At 40.4% G+C, this 21014-nt stretch overlaps 1 protein-coding gene across 2 annotated transcripts in view; it reads left to right on the top strand.

Moving 5' to 3' along the window:
- Positions 1-10357: 10357 nt before the first annotated feature.
- LOC124795079 overlaps positions 10358-21014 on the top strand; it is a 153554-nt gene continuing 142897 nt past the window's right edge. Inside the window, exon 1 of one of the 2 annotated variants that reach the window (XM_047258898.1) lies at positions 10358-10570. Coding sequence is in view for 1 of the 2 variants with exons in the window: in XM_047258897.1 (XP_047114853.1) it covers positions 10542-10570 (29 nt within the window). In the remaining variant the exon portion in view is untranslated. The remainder of the gene's footprint in view (positions 10571-21014) is intronic. The other variant, XM_047258897.1, reaches the window with a different exon arrangement.

Genomic DNA, 21014 nt, shown 5'->3' on the forward strand with positions numbered 1-21014 from the left:
AGGAAAAAGAAGGCAAGGAAGAATGTCAGGAGGTTATAAGGGAAAGGTTGCCAAGGGGTGAACCAAAAACAGGAGATGAGCAATAGAACGTAGTGAAGGAAGAACGAGGCCTTCAACCTGTGGTTCCAAGAAAGGGCTAAATTAGCAAGAGAGTAGGATAAGAAAAAGAAGAAAGGGGCAAATAAGACATTGGCTGGGGAGAGAGGAGAGGAACAACATGGCTTCAGACCTGGGAGGTCAACTGTTGGCATTATAGTTGCAGTGAAGCAGCTCCAGGAGGACCACTATGAATTTGGGGATGACATCATGATGGCCTGTCCTGATACAGAAAAGTTGTTTTATACCATCTGTTGAAGAAAGGTCTGGGAAGCACTGGAAATCAAGGCAGTGCAAAAAGAGACAACAATCAGAGTGGAGGAGATGTAGTGTGAGCGTCTGAGCTGGGTGAAAGTGGGAAATTAAAGGACAGACTGGTTCCAGCAAACTGTTTGAAACAGGGCATTGCATTTTCACCTATCCTCTTCATTGTGGTCTTGGATGAAGTAGTGACTAAGGTGGCAGAAAAAACTGGAAAAGACAAGGTGAAAGCAGTGACATTTGCAGATGATTTATGATCTGGGCAAACAGGGAGGAGGAGATTCAGGAACAGCTGAATGCTTGGAAAAACTGTGAGACAGTGTGCGATGACACTTAACGTAAATAAATGTGAGGTCTTGGTTACAACTAGAAAGATAGGCCAGCTTATGGAATAAGGATTGGAGGAGAACCAGTGAAAAAAGGTGGAAAGTGTGACAGAGGAAAATGGAAGAAAAGAGAAAGAGATCAGTGAACATTGCAGACAGGCAGAAGCATTCCTGTGAAGTGTTAGGCACCTGGTTTGTAACGAAGAAGCAATATATTGAAATTACTACATCCCAATATTGGCATATGCACCTGAAACATGGGTAATGTAGGAAACAGATGTAAGCAGATTACACGCATGTGAAATAAGTTCCTCAGAAGTAGGGTAGAAGTAACAAGGAGAGATAGGGTGAGGGGTGAAAGAGTAAGGGAAATGGTGAAAGAGGAACCTTCGCAGAAACTTCAAGGCTAAGATGGTATTGGCGCTTAAAGAGAATGGAAAACAAAACAATTTCCAAAAACATACATGAAACGGGGATACAAAGGAAGTGGCCAAGAGGAATAGCAAGGGATAGTTGGCTGAAAGATGAAGAGGAGTGTGTTGGAAAAGAGGTGGGGGCTGGACCAGAGTGAACACAGAAACGTGGTGGGAAAATACCAGATGGTGAGGCTTGTGTTCAAAACAGACACAGCCTGGGGCTGGAAACTGTTCGAGATGATGATAGATTCTTTCAGTCTCTTTGCCATCTGTGGAGCTAATTGGCATGCAAACTGGTTTTCCTGTGGTGGGTTTTGGCTTAGTATCTCCCTTGACTACAATAGTACATTCACTATGCAGCTCATAGTAGGTTACCTGCATTCCTGTTTTCTTATTCATTATTAGATCTATGCCTGCATTAAACTTGTTTGATTATGTATTTGTAACCCTTTACACACTGATGAAAAGCCCTGTTCATCCTGCCGCTGTGAACTTCAATAATCTCCATCATATCTAACTTCAAGCAATCCATTTCGCTTTTTAAATTTTCTAACCTATTTGCCCTATTAAGGGATCTTAACATTCCATGTTCTGACCTGCAGAATGTCACTTTTATTTTTCTTGATGCCAACATTTTTGGGAGTAGTCCCCACCCAATGATCAAAATGGGGCCTATTTTACCCAAGAGATTCCAATTAGCATTTAACAATACATTAGAGCTGGATATTCTTGGGAAGAGCAATGGCTTAAGTTTCCCCTTGGTTGCAGTCATCTGTAGTACCAGAACAGCAAGACTTGGTTAGCTGATGTTACAAGGTTAGATCAGTCATCCGCACTACTGAAAAAGTTGCTGCCCCTCTTCAGGAACCAAATGTTTGTCTTGCATCTCTGCACATACCTCTCCACTGTGGTTGCACCTATAGTACAGCTATGTGTATTGTTGAAGCAAGCAAGCCACCCCATTCAATGGCAATGTCTGTGGTTTATAGTTCATGGGGAAGGTTATTTGAAAATAACTGGTGTCTTTCCCCTGAATGTTTGCCACTTGAGATCTTAATTGCTGATTAGAGGCAATGCACTACAAAAAGCTCTCGGAGAGTAACTTCCACCATGTTATTTGAATGTTTCCACATTCTTTATGTTGAGCTGGTGTGGTATTATCTGTGTGCTCTGACGAAACCAACAAATTACGAGGGCTATCCACAAAGTACATTACATTTTGGAATTAAAAATAAATAAAGTATTGGAAATTTTTTTTATTATATACAGATGAAAGCCACACTTAAATACTACTTTTCTACATAGTTGCCATTTAAATTAAGGCACTTATCATAGCGATGGACGAGCTTGGAAATTCCTTCGACGTAAAATTCGGCCGCCTGCGCCTTCAACCTTGTGGTTACCTCTTCTTGAAGCTGTGCATCGTCATCAAAACGCTGCATAGCCAACCACTTCTTCATTGCTGGGAATAAGTGAAAGTCACTTGGTGCCAGGTTGGGACTGTACGGCGGATGAGGAAACAACTCTCACTTAAAAGATTCGAGGACTTCACGAGTGGCATTTGCCGTGTGGGCCCGGGCATTGTCGTGAATCAGCAAGATCTTTGAGCCCAACTTTCCCCTGCGCTTGTTTTGTATTGCTCTTCTGAGGTTGTGCAGAGTTTGGCAATACCTTTGAGAGTTTATTGTAGTGCCTCTTTCCAGGAAATCCACAAAAATCACACCTTATCTGTCCTAAAAGACAGTCACCATCACCTTCCTTGCTGACATTGTCTGCATGCATTTCTTGGGTTTTTGGGGGGAATTTGTGTGTCCCCACTGCATTGACTGCAATTTTGTCTTGCAGGTCACATGCTTAACCCATGTTTCATCACCAGTAATGATGCGATCGAGTAATGAGTCGCCATCTTTCTCGTAAGCGTCCAAAAACAATAACGCTGCAGCCATTCACTGATTTTTGTGAATCTCTGTCAAGATTTTTGGTATCCATCTTGCACAAAACTTGTGGTAACCAAGCTTTTCGGTAATGATTTTGTGCAACAAACTTTGTGAAATTTGTGGAAAACTCATAGAGAGTTCCGTTACTGTGAAATTACAGTTTTCACGGACTGCGGCATCGACTTTTTCGACAAGTTCTGCAGTCACTATGCTGGGTCTTCCCCTTCGCTCTTCATCGTGAACGTTAGTTCGGCCATTTTTAAATTTTATGACCCATTGACGCACTCCACCTTCAGTGATTATGTTGTCCCCATACACTTCACAAAGCTGCCGATAGATTTCTATCAGTGTACAGCTTTTTGCAGTCAGAAACCTTATAACAGCACGCACTCCACACTTCGCGGCATTTTCAATTAACGCTGACATTTCAAAGTGTCACAGTAACTCAACGGAGTACAGCACGAACCTCTCACTAGCACGGCAGGATGCCGACTGAGCTGCGGAATGCCATGACACGAAGATGGCCGCGCTAGCGCCGCCCCTAATGGACACAAACGAAAACGTAATGTACTTTGTGGATAGCCCTTGTATATGTTGGAACTATCAGATTGTCCAAGTAGCTAAAATATGATGTTGGCAGGTGATCTGAATGGAACAACCCAATGTACACCACTAAGAGTTACAGCATCAGTTGATAATGCATAATTGAAACATATTTTGTAATAATTTTACTTAACTTTGGGGACTGAGTTAACTCTTGCCTGGGTTTGTGATTCACTATCAATAATCAAACAGTCTGTTTCATTCCAGTTTTGATTTATTTCTCCAAATAAATACATAATCTTGACTACAAACCTGCTGCACTGATTTCATTACTTATACATTCCAAGTTTTGAACAAAGTTATGCAAAATTCATACTATACTGCCTACAAAACCGTACTCTTAAACTGTCCCGATATGGTCTCTGCTGTGCCACACTTTATAACAAGTTAACAAGCAACTCTACATACATCATTATTGAGACAATTACATCAGCTAAATTACAGTCAAAACTATTAGAAGGAAAGTTGCTACTCACCATACAGTGGAGATTCGGAGGCGCAGATAGGCATGACAAAAAGTCTCACAATTATAGCTTTCATCCATTAAGGCCTTTGCCAACAATAGACAGACATGTGCACATGTGCATGCACACACACACAGACACGCACACACACACACACACAGACACACACACACACACACACACATTCATGCAAATGCAACTCACGCACACACACAACTGCAGTCCCAGGCAACTGAAACCACACTGTGAGCAGCAGCATCAGTGCATGATGGGAGTGGCGACTGGGTGGGAGGAGGAGGCTGGAGTGGAGAGGGGGAGGGATAATATGGTGTGGGTGGGGGACAGCGAAGTGCTGCAGGACAGGTTAGACTGTGGGAAGGAGAAAGGGGGGGGGGGGGGAGGAATTAGTGGAAAAGAAGACAAATAAAAAGACTGAGTATGGTGGTGGAATGATGGCTGTGTAGTGCTGGAATGGGAACAGGGGAGGGGCTGGATGGCTGAGGACAGTGACTAACGAAGGTTGGTTTGTACAGTCCAAGGAAACGAGATGAAGACAAAGCTTGGTGACAATCTCAGGCACGCTGCTTGAATAAATAGTATCAGGAAAGGTTTTGGAAAAATAGATTTATTTGAGATATTGCTACAATGCCTCAAAATTCTTCAGAGTAAAGCCCTTGAGCATTGACACACTCTTGTCAGTGGCTTTTCCACGACTGGAAGACACCCTGGTAAGTGGATTCCAGAAGGCCTTTAAGAGCACACACACAAGCTTCTTTGATGGCACTTAGGATCCCATGATGGTGTCCTTTGAGGAAGGATATCACTTTTTGGAATAGGAAATAGTCTGCTGGTGCCAAATTGGCACTGTACGGGGGTTGGGTAATCAACACGATATCATTTATTGTCAGGTAGTCGGTGACCTTGGAGTATTGCTGTGATACAATTTCCAGTTTCCGGCAATGGCTGGCCTCATCCGGTTGACCCTTATTTACCATCTTCATAATACTTCTACGTAAAAAGAACCATTCACTGTCTGCCCTCATGTACAAATTCATAGTGGACCAGTCCCTTGGCATCAAAGAAAACAATGAGCATGGCTTTCACTCTAGATTTGTTCATTTGAGCCCTTTTGAGAGGAGGTGATGCTGCAGTATGCCATTCAAAACTTTGCCACTTTCTTTCTGGCTCATATTCCAATATCTAATTTCATATCCCATGATTATGTTGTCAAAAAATAAAAGCAAGGTTTTCTTCAGTGCATTCACACCGGACTCACATTTGGGGAGACAACAGTTCAAATTCACCTCCAGCCATTCAAATCCCTAAATCACTCCAAGCAAATGCTGGGATGGATTCTTTGAAGGGCGTGGTTGATTTCCTTCCCTGTCCTTGAAACAATCCAAGCTTGTGCTTCATGTCTGATGACCTCAATATTGTCGGAATGTTAAACCCTAATCTTCTTTCTTTCTCTCATGTTGCAGAAGGTCTTCACAAGCAGACACTTGCCCATCTGTCAAGACCTTTGGGATGAGTTTAGTCAGGTCTTTCACATCATCAGCTCTTCAGTGGCAATGGTGTGCACTGTCATCTTATCAATGTTAATTGCATCTGCAAACATGCACACACTCGACTGATGGTCTGAATTCAGCACTTCATACACATGTTGCACATTGTCAGTTCTTGATGTCCGTGGCTGTCCAGGGTGGAGTTCATCCTCCACACTCTGTTGGCCATCATTGAAAAGCTCATGCCATTAAAAAGTGCAGTTTATGACATGCTTTCATCCTCGAATACTTGATGAATCATGGTCAATGTCTCCATACCCGATTTACCCAGTCCAACACAATATTCGATAGCATACTGCTGTTCAATTGTCTGCTGCGTTTTGCACTTTTGCTGAGTCACTCGACAAGGTTCCTCTAAAAACACAATCTGGTCTGCACGAATGCTCAAAGGTGACTAGTGCTCAGCGCGTATTGAAGGTCACACTCTCCACCATTGACCATGTGTGGATCGATGTTCTCACATCAGGAAAAAGTTCTTCCTGAAAGAGAGAGAGAGAGAGAGAGAGAGAGAGAGAGAGAGAGACTCTTTTTGAAGTACCACATACAAAAAGTAATATTTGATCCTAAGGGCTGATTTACTTATTTATTCATCCATAAACCATTCAGTACAACATTATGAGACATGTCAGACACACTACAGAAAATAATTATTTAAGTACACATATATAAAACATTAATAAAGTAGGACAGCATTGGGTGAAGACAGGGCACGAAGTCAGCTATGGCCTAATCAAAGGAACCAAACCAGCATTCAACTTAGCAACTCAGAGAAACTACGGAAATCCCGTGTCGGGATGGCCAGGCGGGGAATAAACCTCGCTCCTCCCGAATGAGAGTCCAGTACATGAAGACTAGCATAGCCACCTTGGTACATGATTTAAAGAGGAATCACAAATACATGGTCACACTGTGATTGCAACAAGCACAAGAAGAAAATAAATGATAAAACTAGAACATGAAATTCTGACAATTAAAACACTATTGGAAAAGTGTGAACACGTGACACCATAACACTGCTGATAAGTACAACATCCATAAGAACTAAATCAGTGATGTAACTAAAACATGAAACTTTGATGTAAAATGGTTCTGAAAAATCAAAACACACAAACATATTATATAGGATACTGAAAAGTATAATTCATGGACACATGAAAACTGTAAACACTACATCCATCTCAACTGATCTAGCGCCAGATCTCTTCTCAGAGGAGGCATACTGCACTACATCTGAAACAGGGGACAGAAAATCAACAACAGAAAACATTCTTTCGCAAAGGCAAACACAATGTAGATGGTACATCAGTTAACATAATCAAAAGAACTCAACAATAAATGAGAGTATAGTATTCCTCTAAGTTACTTACATTACAGAAGCACATCTCAACAAGAAATGATTTTAACTCTGTTCTAAAAGAAGTTTCCTTCTCCAACTCTTTATGTAAGTCGGCAGTGAATTATAAAGAATGCACAGGGAGGTGGCTCACTTACATTTGAGCACAAGTTATTCTAAATTACTATGTATGGAGTATTGTATGAGTATTATAACTTTGGAAATCAGAGTTGGTCTGCTGGTCACCAGCTTTAACCCTTGCCATCAACAAAACTTTGTATATGTACAAGGAGGGTATAGTGAGCAAATAGAACTTTTTAAAATGGGGGCATGCTATTCAAATAGTCCTTTTCTGTAATGTATGTAAAAATTTCATTTAATCGACTGTTAATTTTACCCCACACAACTATTCTGTAAGCTACAAGGGACTGGAAGTAATCAAAATAAGCCATTCTACGTTCATCTAAGGAGCAAACTGTAGAAATATTTCTCAGAGCAAAAGATACACAACTGACTCTCTGGGAGAGTTAAGTTCCATGGTCTACAGTTTAACTCTTGATCAACATATATCCCTCAAAGTTTTATGCATTATAGCCTACTCTTTTAACTCATTTCTACCCAGTACCACCCAGAAACCTTGGTTTTGATTCATCTTTCCACAATACATAATCTTTCTAGAACATTCTAGATAAAATAACTATGCATCAGTAAAATGAATTAAAGGTAAAAAATTACATCTTAATGACTGTAAAGTAAATATAAAATTCATAACCAAATGGAAATAGAAATGAATGGATTGGCAATTACTTAAAGTGCACAATAAGAGGAATGAGCTACACATTTATCCTGGTATTGGCTGTTTCAGTATGTAGTTCCCCAGTGAGCCATGTTACAGTATACCCTTTACTCTGAACCAATTTCACAAGTGAGCTAAGATAGATTTTGGGGCTCAGTCCTGTTTCGCTAAATATCAGAGGTTTATGTTTTTAACATAACAAATGGACCTACTTCTTAATGCTTCATTAAGGAAAAAGTGTACAATTAAATTTTCACAACCATAGTAACTTTTTCTCCTAAGAATGATAAAGGGAAACTGTTACACTATAATAACAGTGTACTTCAGTTTATTCTTTGCTACTCAACTTGTACCACTAGCAATAAAAACTAGATGACAATTCCCACCGACTAGCTTTGTCAGTGCAGATTATTTGTGTGATTTGTAATTATTTTAAAATGCTGTTGTTTGTGTGCAACAAATATAGTTTTGAAATATGATTTCTCAGTTCTTAATAACCCCATTTGGCAAGGTGTATCTCACACCTTTTGATACTTTATTAAGTGTTGAGGAAAAGAGGATTTTATTTATTGGCTAATTCATAACATAAACGGACATGACATTTTTTCTTCTTTCAGTGGCATCATCTTGTACCTTGGATTGTGTAACATTATGTATCATGGCTTAGTGATTCTAGTTACGTAATGTTACTTTATTTGAACTTTATTTTTGAATGAAGATGCCGAGGAGATCCTATTGAGCTTGAATCCATAAGAAGGGTCTTAGAAGCTGTTAGAAGAGAATTTTGATTAGAGAGACCTTTAATAGCAGCATGGAAAGGATTTATTGCCACTCACCACATAGTGGACATGTTGAGCCACAGATAGGCACAAAGAAAGAAGAATGTTAAAACACGTCAGCTTTTGGACAAAGTCCTCCTTCAGAAGTAGAAGGAACACACACATTCACACATGACAACAATTCACAACTAAGGCCTTGCCTCAGGCCGTAATGTCCAGAAACAGGGGCCATGTGTGTGGAGTTGTGCGAATGTGCTTTTGAGACTGGTGTAGCGATCTTGACATTTTACATCATATATCACAGATTCTCCAGCCTCTAGATCTTCCAACCTATTCAGCTCTAAAGGACTATTACAGTCAATGTATTGAGAGCTGGCTACTGAATGAGCCAGTCAAAACTCTGGAAATATATAACATTTATGAATAACTGGGGCAAATCTAACCACGACCATTTAGCACAAGCGATATATTTATAGGATTTTTAAAAAAACTGGAATCCATTCCTTTAGCAGTTATATGTCTCCTGATTTGGATTTCTTAGGGTTGTATGTATCAGACAATTCTAACTCAGATGAAAACCCATAACCAAATAAATCCAGGAAATATCAATGTTTCTTCTCTTAATCACCCTCAATGAGAAAGTAACCCCATTCTACCATTAATGTCTACTGCTCTGTCACTGATTTTACTGCTGCAAAGGACATTCCTTCTGTGTCATTGAAGTACTATTTCAAGTACTGGTACTAACAACTTTAGGCCTATAGTTTCCTCGGCAGAGATTCAGCCTCCCCACAACCTAGTCCTTGAAAAAATGTCAATCAGAAGGGCAAAGAAGTTATGAACACCTCATGATAAGTTTTTAAAAAGTAATTCAAGGTGAAACAGTCCCCTGTGATCATGTTGTTATGTACAACAAAATGAGTGGGTTGAAATGACACTTTAACTCTCATAGCTTCAAGTATTGTACTTTTTCAAATGAAAATAAGTGTGACAGTCCAGTACAATAAAAGACATTGTTATAATTGTACTATACATTCCTAAAAAATAAGTTCCACTTCTTTTACATTATATAAGACTTCTGAGTATGCACACTACCTTCCTAAAATGTCGGAACAGTTGTGAGCATTAAAAGTTTTACAGTTAACTCTGAATATTTTGAAAATGTTACATAAAAATATAAAACAAAAATTAAATCTGTCATTTGACTAAATTTCCACTTTTGGATAAATACTGTTCATATTTGTTTGTTTATTATACAAAACTCGAAAAGTATGTATAAAAATGAGATTTAAACAGCTTCGTTAACTTTGGTTAATTTAACTCTCGGAAAACTTTCGTTCTCCGCCAGTGATCATCAGGATCTACATAATTACTTGGTTGTATTTTTGCTGAAGCATTACGATGTCCAAGGGTAGTGAAACATAAATATTATATCCAGTATTTACATTATCTCACATAAGATTTTTCCATCAAAAACGCGCAACTATCGTTGACAAATAGTTAAAATTTTGAAAAATCTACGAAATCAGTATTTCAAACTTTTTTAAATCGTACAGTACACAAATGACCTATCAAACGTTAATCTCATCCCCGAAATATATAACTAGTTTTTCAACATCTTCTTAATGCTCGTTTCACTTGCTGTTAATTTGAATTTACCTCTTTACACGTCGGTCAGAAATACCAACGCAGAGGAAACCAACTTTGGACGCCACACACCAGATACAGTGTTGGCAACGCTATAGTGACGACAGTGGAAGGCGTGTCTGTTCGTGCAGCACGTGCGTTCATGGGCCAATAGGTAGCGAGTTACGTATGTTACGCTCAGAACTGTGAGTTGCCAATGAATCGCTGGCATTCGGGTCTGAGAGGATCGTATGTACCGGAGCGAAGATATGGAGCTTGTAGCGAGGTGATTGGTTTCAATTTGTGACAGCAGCTGAGGGGAATTTTCTGTGGACCGCAATGGCCTTGACCAACGCTGTCGGTAAAATGTGAGTATTGTCTAAAGCTATTAGCTTCGCAGCATAGTGATCTACTACACAGCAATAGGCGCAGGTCATCGACGTCAAGACGTGGATATCGCTTCTCAATTCTGACAGTGACATCGTCTACGAAAGAATTTAGTATGCCTCTATTTCACAGGCATATAATCTGGCGTCCTGTTAGGTGGTGCATTTAAATTACGATAAGATCATAGTTCGATGAAATGATTTTATTTCTTCACCATCACAGTAGTAGTTGAAATTCTTGTTAATGTGATGCTGAAACGGGAGTAATGTTGTTTGACGAAATGATTTATTGCAGTAATTCTTGGATAATGGTGTGTTTATCATTTCACAGCCCTACATGTTTATCGTCTCTCTCCGTCACAGCTGCTAAGTGCTTCATTTGTTTATTTCGAACCACAGTTCGTGTAATGGTTTGGTGCTTTGCACTAAACAACTTATAATAAGTACCTCCACTATCGGTAACACCCTAGAACATGGGTTTGTTGTCGAAGTCTAACAATAACGTCTTGCGCACATTTCGAAATGAAATAAAATGCATCGATTGTATAAGAAATGTTGGTAGCAGTTTTCTTTGTGTGTTATCTCGCCTAGAATAATGCGAAAGTATATGTGACCGAGTGATGTTGAGAAATTGCTCGTATTTTTCGCCGTTCAGAAGCAAGAAAGTTTACATGCTTTCATACAAATGTCAGTGCGTTAATTGCACTTACATTTTGTTTCTCAAACATGGTAATTTGCATAAATGCGTCGTCTGGAAGATATAATTTTATGGTGAAAGTATTTAAAAAAACTAAAGTTCCAATCAAAGCGTAAAATAGGTTCAGAATATTAAGTGCGCACAAGAATAACATAAAGTGCTCTTAAATATTCGCTGCACGAGTATAATCGCTTGGGTCTCAAAATTGAAGTACTCTTAAATATTTGCTGCACTAAAATAATCGCTTGGGTCTCTGTCACCGTTATGTTATAACTAGAATATTATTTATGTTATTGCACGTATCACCCATAAACCAGCAACCTGGAAGTGCTCAAAACAAAAACAAACTTGAAAATCGTTTCGGTGATATCCCTTTAAATTTGCAATGGATTTGGCAAGAGCAAATAAATCACAACATAATCAGATGTCGCAGTTATACAGCTCCCCCCCTCCCCCCTTTTCTGTATTTTAGCTGTACAAAATAGTTCATCGTTAAAGCGTCCACAGACAACAATCAAATGTTTTAAGGGAGAGTTGCCATTGTTCAAAATGAAGTGGGAAAAATGCACACATCCAGGATTTTAATAATATAGAATATGAGCTGACATGTACATAGTACTGTTTGTGAGTAATGTAGGAAGCTACAGAGCGTTGGTGCTCGCCGATACGACGCGGGAAACGCTCTAAGGCCCAAACATTGTGATCTTGAATCTAGGTTTGTTGTTAGGATTCCTCGTGGAGACAGTGAAAATAAATAAATAAAATTACCTTGAGAAATAAAAGCACGCTGATGAATGAGATAAAACATCACTTGTGTTAACACTGAAAATGGTATAATGAATGAATGAGTTGTAAATGAATTTTTTACGTAGGAGAAATAGATTGTATTAGGACAGTTCTCTTAGTGCGACACATTTTTAGTTTTGTGTACAGTTTTTTGTGAGAAGCGGCACTTTACTGAGAGTTTTCAGCTTCTGTTTGTTCCTACTGAGACATTAATACTTCCACCAAACCATTACTGTCAAATGTTCATTGTCCAAGACATTTATTTGTCAGTTCTTAAATACATTCGAGCTATGTTAGTAGAAGACTGTCCACAGAACCTATCAGATGTCAGGAAATGTAGATATCAACACTGCTTGCAGCGCATAAAAAATAGCCAGTTGCATTGTTTCTTTTTAGATGGCTTTTTTTTCAGGCCTTGCATGGCGAATACTTTTTGCACTCACTGTATGTTTAACATCTTGTGATACTTAGCACTGTTGATGAGAATGAGCTGGAAATTAGTAACTGAGAATAACACCTGATAACAATACCTTGTCATGAAACAAAACAAAGATCGTCGGAACAGGCCTTGAAGGCTCAACGGTGCCGACCGGCCGCCGTGTCATCCTGAGCCAATAGGCGTCACCGGATGCGGATACGGTGGGACATGTTTGCACACCGCTCTCCCGGCCGTCGTCAGTTTTCGTGACCGGTGCCGTTACTTCTCAATGAAGTATCTCTTCAGTTCGCCTCACAAGGGCTGAGTGCACTCAAGCAGCACTCAGCAGACCCAGACGGTGACCCATCCAAGTGCAAGCCTAGCTGGTCAAGCCCGACAGCGCTTGACTTCAGTGATCTGTCGGGAACCGGTGTTGCCATTGCGGAAGGCCACTGGCCTTAACAATATCTTGTCAGGCTTTCTTAAAAAACTTCGAGGGGCCGGTAGCTTTTACTTGTGTATCTTACCCACTTGCTTTTGTCGCCTCATGACACGGAGCTTATGCAACAGGTGAAATGAGTGTCACTGGTTTAGTTTCGGATTCCGTGGAAGATAGCATTTCGAGCTTGTTGGTTAGGGGAAATTCTCCCCCATCGCCGACTCCTCTGTGCAGGGTGCTAGCCTCTACCACTGTCTCGCCACTCACAGGTAACAGTACTGGTATATTCTGTACTTTCTGTAGTCGAGAGTATCCATGGGATAGTACTTGAGGTACCATTGTTTAATGCATTAAACACCAGTACAAACGTGCATTGCAGCTACCTTATGCATTCTGTGAAGCATTGTTAAAAGCAGAAGTATTTTTGTATTTCAAAGTTGATGAAGACCCTTTTTAAGACAGAAGATGAATTGCTGCTAATACTTAACACATACCGGTACGCTACAGTTTTTCTAGTAGCGCAGTGCATATATATAGAGAATCCGTACCCTTTATACACGACTTTAATGCGTTCACACGACACGGTAGGAGTAGTGGTGGTTTGGGGGAGTAGGAAGGGTTCGACCGTTAAGGCTAGGACTGCTCCAGAATACTCGGTCATAACGCATTTATTCCAAAATTTTTGAGGTGTTTAATTTATATATCAGATTTATGTCACGAAGAATACCGGCTTCTGTCAGAAAGTAGCGAAAAATGTCAAAACAATGCACTCGATTTGGGATCACTGGTTTCGTACTTTTGTCATAAAAAGTTTGTAGTAATTCTTCCCGCGGCCCATACGCGAATGGAACGAAAGAAGCCCAACAACTGGTACAATGGGAAGTACCCTCTGCCATGCACTTAACAGTGGTGTGCAGACTCTGGATGCACATTCATCCTACGTGTTTACCACCCACCGCGCGCCCTTCGCTCAAATGATGAACAGTTGTCTGAGGGCTTGGAACACGTGCCATATTTTGTGATCATATTATTTTACAATAAATTGCTGCTGTAGAATGAGTGATCCCTGTTTCATAACTGCATTACAGATTTGATCGTTCATTTGACATACCTGCGATAAAGATTTTTTTTCCCCAGGCATGCTAAAGCGCCATTTTGGAGTCAATTGTTTCTTCGCAGTTCATGAGTTTCACTCTGAAGTACGGTATAAAGTTTTTCGTAAACAGTATTCCCGAGCCCCGCGTAGGCTTACATCCCACTTCATGATTGGAAATAAATTTAGCCACAACGACCTTTTTAGTGCGGCAGTGACATTTCGGTAAAAAATGGGTTCGGAACAAACTGTTTCCTGACCAGAACATTTTCTGTGCAAGTTCGCAGGTAAAACCGGAGTATAGGCTGGCCAATACCTCTTAACGGTGTAAAATGTAGACAGCGTGCCATCCTTCACTTATGGTTAAACGAAGTCTGTGTGAACAAACAAAACTGTTACTTTACGTTGACCGGTAGGTCGTTGGACTGATTGAGTAGTTGGGACAGTGCTGAAGCAAACGAGTTTAGGCCTTACTGAAAAAAAATGTGTGTTCGGCTTAAGTCAAAGGTATTAGTATAAAATCAATATGCCCTGATAAGAATTTGAATATGCTGCTTACAGATATGATTCACGTTACTCTTAGCTGTTAAGTCAGTTATTGTCGAACCAAAAGAACAGATTCTCTTTCTTCGAATGCTTAAATAATTTACTGCTGTAGCTTTCTGCTTTATCTTTTGCCGTTTTAGTAACTCCGAAAAAACTGAACTGGACTCACATCAACTCTTTAAGTTTATCAACTACGACACATACGTACATCTTTTATCAATAAGTGAACAGTTTTAAAATGGTCTTGTATATTAGTTTTGTGTATGAGTTGGTAGCGTTTTTCCATAAGTATAATAAACACAACAGATGCACGTAACAGTTTTAAGTTACGCTGTCCATCACTATTTACAACAGATGCTGGGGTAATTAGATTCCGCGACTCTAGAAATAACGTTGTTTTTAAGACGAAGAACTAGTCGAGCCATATTCGGAGCATATTTTCATCCGGAAAGGGAGCAGCTTGAAGATTTTTCGATAGCGAGCGGAATAGGGGAAAATCTGAGGTTGCAAGATTAGGCGAATAAGGTGGTTGCGGAATGACTTCCAAACCTAGCAATTGCATCGTGTTTTTTGACAGTTTAATGGAATGTGGGTGGGCATTATCGTGGAGTAGCGCCACTTTGATATTCGTGGTCTTTGTTCTTAGATTGGTTGTCCAATACGTATCAGTTGTTGACAATAAATATCAGCAGTGATGGTTACACCTTTGTACACCACGCCGTCGCTGTTCCACCACATGCATTAAATTATCTTTTATGGGTGAGCGCAGGTATTTGTACGGGAATTTGCTGCTTTGTTTTGGCTCAACCATTCCTTTTTCCCCCCCCATGTTATCAAAAAGACCGTTTCTCGTCGTCAGTAACGATACGGGGGAGGTTGGGCGTTGTTATTCATGAGCCAATTGATGAAGAGCAAGCAGAAATGCACATACTACCACCCGATGATTTTTATGATTTTGGTTTGGAGCATGCGGTACCCACACGCCTGTGTTTCTTTTTATTATTATTATTATTTTTTTTTTATATCTTCCCCATTGCTTGCAGATGTCGCATGATGGCGCATTGGTCACATTTCATCACATTTTCCAGCTCTCGAGTACACTGACATGGATCATTGTGGATTAATGCGTATAAACGATCGATCTTCTTCAAACATCGATGTCTTCCTGAACACGGAGTCACTAATGTCAAAACGACCATCTTAAAATGTGAAAACCATTTTCTTGTCGTCCTCTGCCCAGTGGCATTATCTCCATACACGGCGCAAATATTTCTGGCGGCCTCTGCTGCTGTCACCTTTCTATTGAACTAAAATAGAAGAATGTCGGAAATGTACTGATTTCTCCACTTGCCACTCCATTTTCTAGCATCCAGGGCTCCACTCACTATCTCCAATTGACAAAATGACAATATGTAAACTTAAAAGCAACTGTGGACTATAAATAAAAAACGACAATCGATAAAAAAAGCCCATAGCAACCAGAACACCAACATGCAAAACAAAAATGCTGCGAACTTGCGTACCAACGTAAAGGGCTCCATACATGTGCGACGGCTTGCTGTGAGGGTCGCTCGTCTTGACATTTCCGCCCGCACACGAGCGATTTGCCAAGCAATTTCAATTAATATTACAAACGCCACTGTGTCGAGAAATTCTGCTATAGAAAGTGAACTGGTATGTTCAGCAGCAGTTGCAGTTGATTTCCGTATCCCCAAGAATACTTGCAAATCATAAATTTAAAATAAATGATAATTATGATTTATTAAACGTGTTTTGAAATGCTTTTCTTGGGAACTGTTCGTTATATTACACAATATTTTACATTTTTCACTGACGGCAAATGGATTGTGTACGTCTTTCCAGTCTGCCATTGCAATTCGTTTTTTTAGTCCTCAATTCCTTTTTCTTTTTCATTAATCTTATAATTTAACCGCAAGAGTTGACACAGTTTACTCGATGTGTCTATAAAGATATTGCCAGTAGCAGTACCTTTGATTACCGTAACTCTTTATTATAAAGTGTATGAAGGAGAGTTAGTTTATATGAAATGACAAGGGATTTGAGTCTATCTGTATAATATATTTGCCCCGAACATTTAAATTAAAATGCTCTCTTCACATTATAGTTGGTACTGTGTCCGCAAACAAAGTTTACACTCGTCGCGGTGGCTGCTGAGAGCGACCGTAAAGGCATTTCCCATATACAGCCGCTCCCATCACACACCGTGCCGAGTGTCAACTTTGTTTTTCGCGTATAATACATATTTCATTCTGTTAAGAAGTTAAAAACTCTAATAATGCGTATAAATATTTCATAAATAACTGAAAATCATAGGAGTGAGCTCATCGTATCCTTCTACTTCTGTAGCACAAGCTGCAAAATGCTAATTGCTGCAAAATCAGTTGGTTTTCAGAGTAATTCGTGGTCCCTGGATGACTATAAATTCTGTTGTAAATTTCTTACTCATTGTGGGCAATGGGAAACGAAACCACTCTTTATAAATTGAAAAAGTAGAAGCCATACTGCCACATACCACTGGTAACTAGCTAGGCAGCCATATTTCGTGCACGAATCGCACGCTATCCATCAGATTGCCTGGGATTTCCATGTGACCAGTGATCAGCGAACGATCGCTGCGATTTGCCCAATGTGCGATCTCCGAAGCGATCGCTCGCCCGTGCGACGGATCGGTGCGAGAATCAAAAGTCCCACCGACATGAGGATAATTAGAAACGTAGCGCTGAGCCAAGTGGAGAATTAACTCTCAACTTACAATATGTCCCAATAAGTAAAATGTACACGTTCCCTGAGGTACAATAAAAATTATTTCTATTTTTTCTTCACAATAGGTGTTATTTCACTGATGCTTGAACGGACGGTCGCTCGAACGAAGTATGTCCAATAGCAGCCAATAAACGGAGAAGCACTTAAATATCGTCGTAATAGGGAGACATTTCCACGAGGTCTTGAAAATAGCGTTGTACTGATGGTTTATGCAGCGAAGTCCTTGACACATTTCAAATTCGATGTCTTAAAAGTGGATGTATGAATTCAAATTTCCTATAAACTATATCCACTTCTAAGAATGGGGTTTGATGAGAAATATATCTTAACATGCGCTCCCATGCATAACCTTACTTCATTCAACTCCATAGCCAAGCGTCTCACAACATTCAACTGAAGTCATAAGTAGACACAAATGCCAGCCAGTAAAATCGCCAGATTGTCAAATTTTACGATGTTTGCCAAAAATTTGACTATGTAGGGTGGTATGTGGTATTTGTCAAACATGAAGTGTGTTTGACGTGTTTTCCAAGTTTTAATGTCCATTTGGAGAAGGTTGATGTAGGCCTAATCACCAGGTTCCGAGTGTATTTCAAATGGTTCAAATGGCTCTGAGCACTATAGGACTTAACATCTGTGGTCATCAGTCCCCTAGAACTTAGAACTACTTAAACCTAACTAACCTAAGGACATCACACACACCCATGCCCGAGGCAGGATTCGAACCTGCGACCGTAGCAGTCGCGCGGTTCCGGACTGAGCGCCTAGAACCGCTAGACCACCGCGGCCGGCGAGTGTATTTCCTTTAACAGGTTTTCATACATATATTTCTCCCGCATTTTAAACCAATCAAAATGGTTCAAATGGCTCTGAGCACTATGGGACTTAACATCTATGGTCATCAGTCCCCTAGAACTTAGAACAACTTAAACCTAACTAACCTAAGGACATCACACAACACCCAGTCATCACGAGGCAGAGAAAATCCCTGACCCCGCCGGGAATCGAACCCGGGCGTGGGAAGCGAGAACGCTACCGCACGACCACGAGCGTCTTGGTTTCTTCTTCTTCTTCTTCTTCCCTTCTTCCTCAAACACAGTGCCAGTCAGTTTTAGAAATGCTACATCTGCATTAGTAGCCATTCCCATTAGTGTCAAAATGTAGCATAGACGAACAACGTCTGCTTCAAAAGTGAATCCAAATTGACTAACTTTGTTGATATGTATACGGCTTGTTTGACAAAGCTGTGGCAAGATATGAGCAAATTTGACAAATAAGTTTGATCGTTTACGAGAGTGGCTTATGCACGCACAGACCGACGAGAGAACCCAGGAGAACAGACCCTTAATGGATCCTCGATTAAATTACAGTAAATGTCATAAGATAAGCAGAAATTGACACTGCAGTACCTAAACCTATCGGAGTTCTCATGGTGTGTGACTGTAACTTGTTTACAAGGCAAGTGTCTGGTAGTGAACTAAGAGTTGACAGCTATTTGATACTTGTTTGAAAACTTATCAGCGTCTGAGTTTGCTTCTACATCTACATCCATACTCCGCAAGCCACCTGACGGTGTGTGGCGGAGGGTACCCTGAGTACCTCTATCTGTTCTCCATTCTATTCCAGTCTCGTATTGTTCGTGGAAAGGAGGATTGTCGATATGCTTCTGTGTGGGCTCTAATCTCTCTGATTTTATCCTCATGGTCTCTTCGCGAGATATACGTAGGAGGGAGCAATATACTGCTTGACTCTTCGGTGAAGGTATGTTCTCGAAACTTCAACAAAATCCCGTACCCAGTTACTGAGCGTCTCTCCTGCAGTCTTCCACTGGAGTTTGATCATCTCCGTAACGCTTTCGCGATTACTAAATGATCCTGTAACGAAGCGCGCTGCTCTCCGTTGGATCTTCTCTATCTCTTCTATCAACCCTATCTGGTACGGATCCCACACTGTTGAGCAGTATTCAAGCAGTGGGCGAACAAGCGTACTGTAACCTACTTCCTTTGTTTTCGGATTGCATTTCCTTAGGATTCTTCCAATGAATCTGTCTGGCATCTGCTTTACCGACGATCAACTTAATATGATCATTCCATTTTAAATCACTCCTAATGCGTCCTCCCAGATAATTTATGGAATTAACTGCTTCCAGTTGCTGACCTGCTATTTTGTAGCTAAATGATAAGGGATCTATCTTTCTATGTATTCGCAGCACATTACACTTGTCTACATTGAGATTCAATTGCCATTCCTTGCACCATGCGTCTATTCGCTGCAGATCCTCCTGCATTTCAGTACAATTTTCCATTGTTACAACGTCTCGATACACCACAGCATCATCTGCAAAAAGCCTCAGTGAACTTCCGATGTCATCCACAAGGTCATTTATGTATATTGTGAATAGCAACGGTCCTATGACACTCCCCTGCGGCACACCTGAAATCACTCTTACTTCGGAAGACTTCTCTCCATTGGGAATGTCATGCTGCGTTCTGTTATGTAGGAACTCTTCAATCCAATCACACAATTGGTCTGATAGTCCATATGTTCTTACTTTGTTCATTAAACGACTGTGGGGAACTGTATCGAACGCCTTGCGGAAGTCAAGAAACACGGCATCTACCTGTGAACCCGTGTCTATGACTCTCTGTTGTGTTGAGCCGTCAGGTACTCTGTAATCTGCCTTTTGTCACTTTTGCTAAACAGAAAAATCTTCCTACCTTTTTTAATATTTCTATTTACGTCTGAAATCATCGATACAGTAACCGCTTTATGATCACTGATTCCCTGTTCTGCGTTAACTGTTTCAAATAGTTCGGGTCTGTTTGTCACCAGAAGGTCTAATATGTTACCGCCACGAGTCGGTTCTTTGTTTAACTGCTCAAGGTAGTTTTCAGATAAAGCACTTAAAAAAATTTCACTGGATTCTTTGTCCCTGCCACCCGTTATGAACATTTGAGTCTCCCAGTCTATATCCGGCAAATTAAAATCTCCACCCAGAACTGTAACATGGTGGGGAAATCTACTCGAAATATTATCCAAATTATCCTTCAGGTGCTCAGCCACAACAGCTGCTGAACCAGGGGGCCTATAGAGACATCCAATTACCATGTCTGAGCCTGCTTTAACCGTGACCTTCACCCAAATTATTTCACATTTCGGATCTCCGTCAATTTCCTTCGATACTATTGCACTTCTTATCGCTATAAACACGCCTCCCCCTTCACTGTCCAGCCTGTCTCTGTGGTATACATTCCAATCTGAGTTTAGGATTTCATTACTGTTTACGTCTGGTTTCAGCCAACTTTTTGTCCCTAGTACTATATGAGTGTTGTGACCGTTTATTAATGAGAGCAGTTCTGGGACCTTTCTATAGACGCACCTGCTTCCACTCATGGTGACGCGGGGACTGAAATTGAGGGTGCAGAGAAAAAGATAGAAATACTGAACTTTGTTTTCAAATGTCTTTACTAATGCGAGTGTCCAGGAGTGGTACCACGGTTTAATTCTTGCAAATTTCCAAAGCTGAGTGATATTGATACTAGCATCAATGGCGTTGAGAAATGCCTAAAAATGCTAAAATCGTACAGGGACTTAGCATATAGTGGAATTCATCAATTCTTTACGGAATTTGCAGCTGCATTAGCCCCTCTTTTAAGCACAATG

This window comes from Schistocerca piceifrons, chromosome 4 (assembly GCF_021461385.2).
Source record: "Schistocerca piceifrons isolate TAMUIC-IGC-003096 chromosome 4, iqSchPice1.1, whole genome shotgun sequence".
Classification (NCBI taxonomy): Eukaryota; Metazoa; Arthropoda; class Insecta; order Orthoptera; family Acrididae; genus Schistocerca; species Schistocerca piceifrons.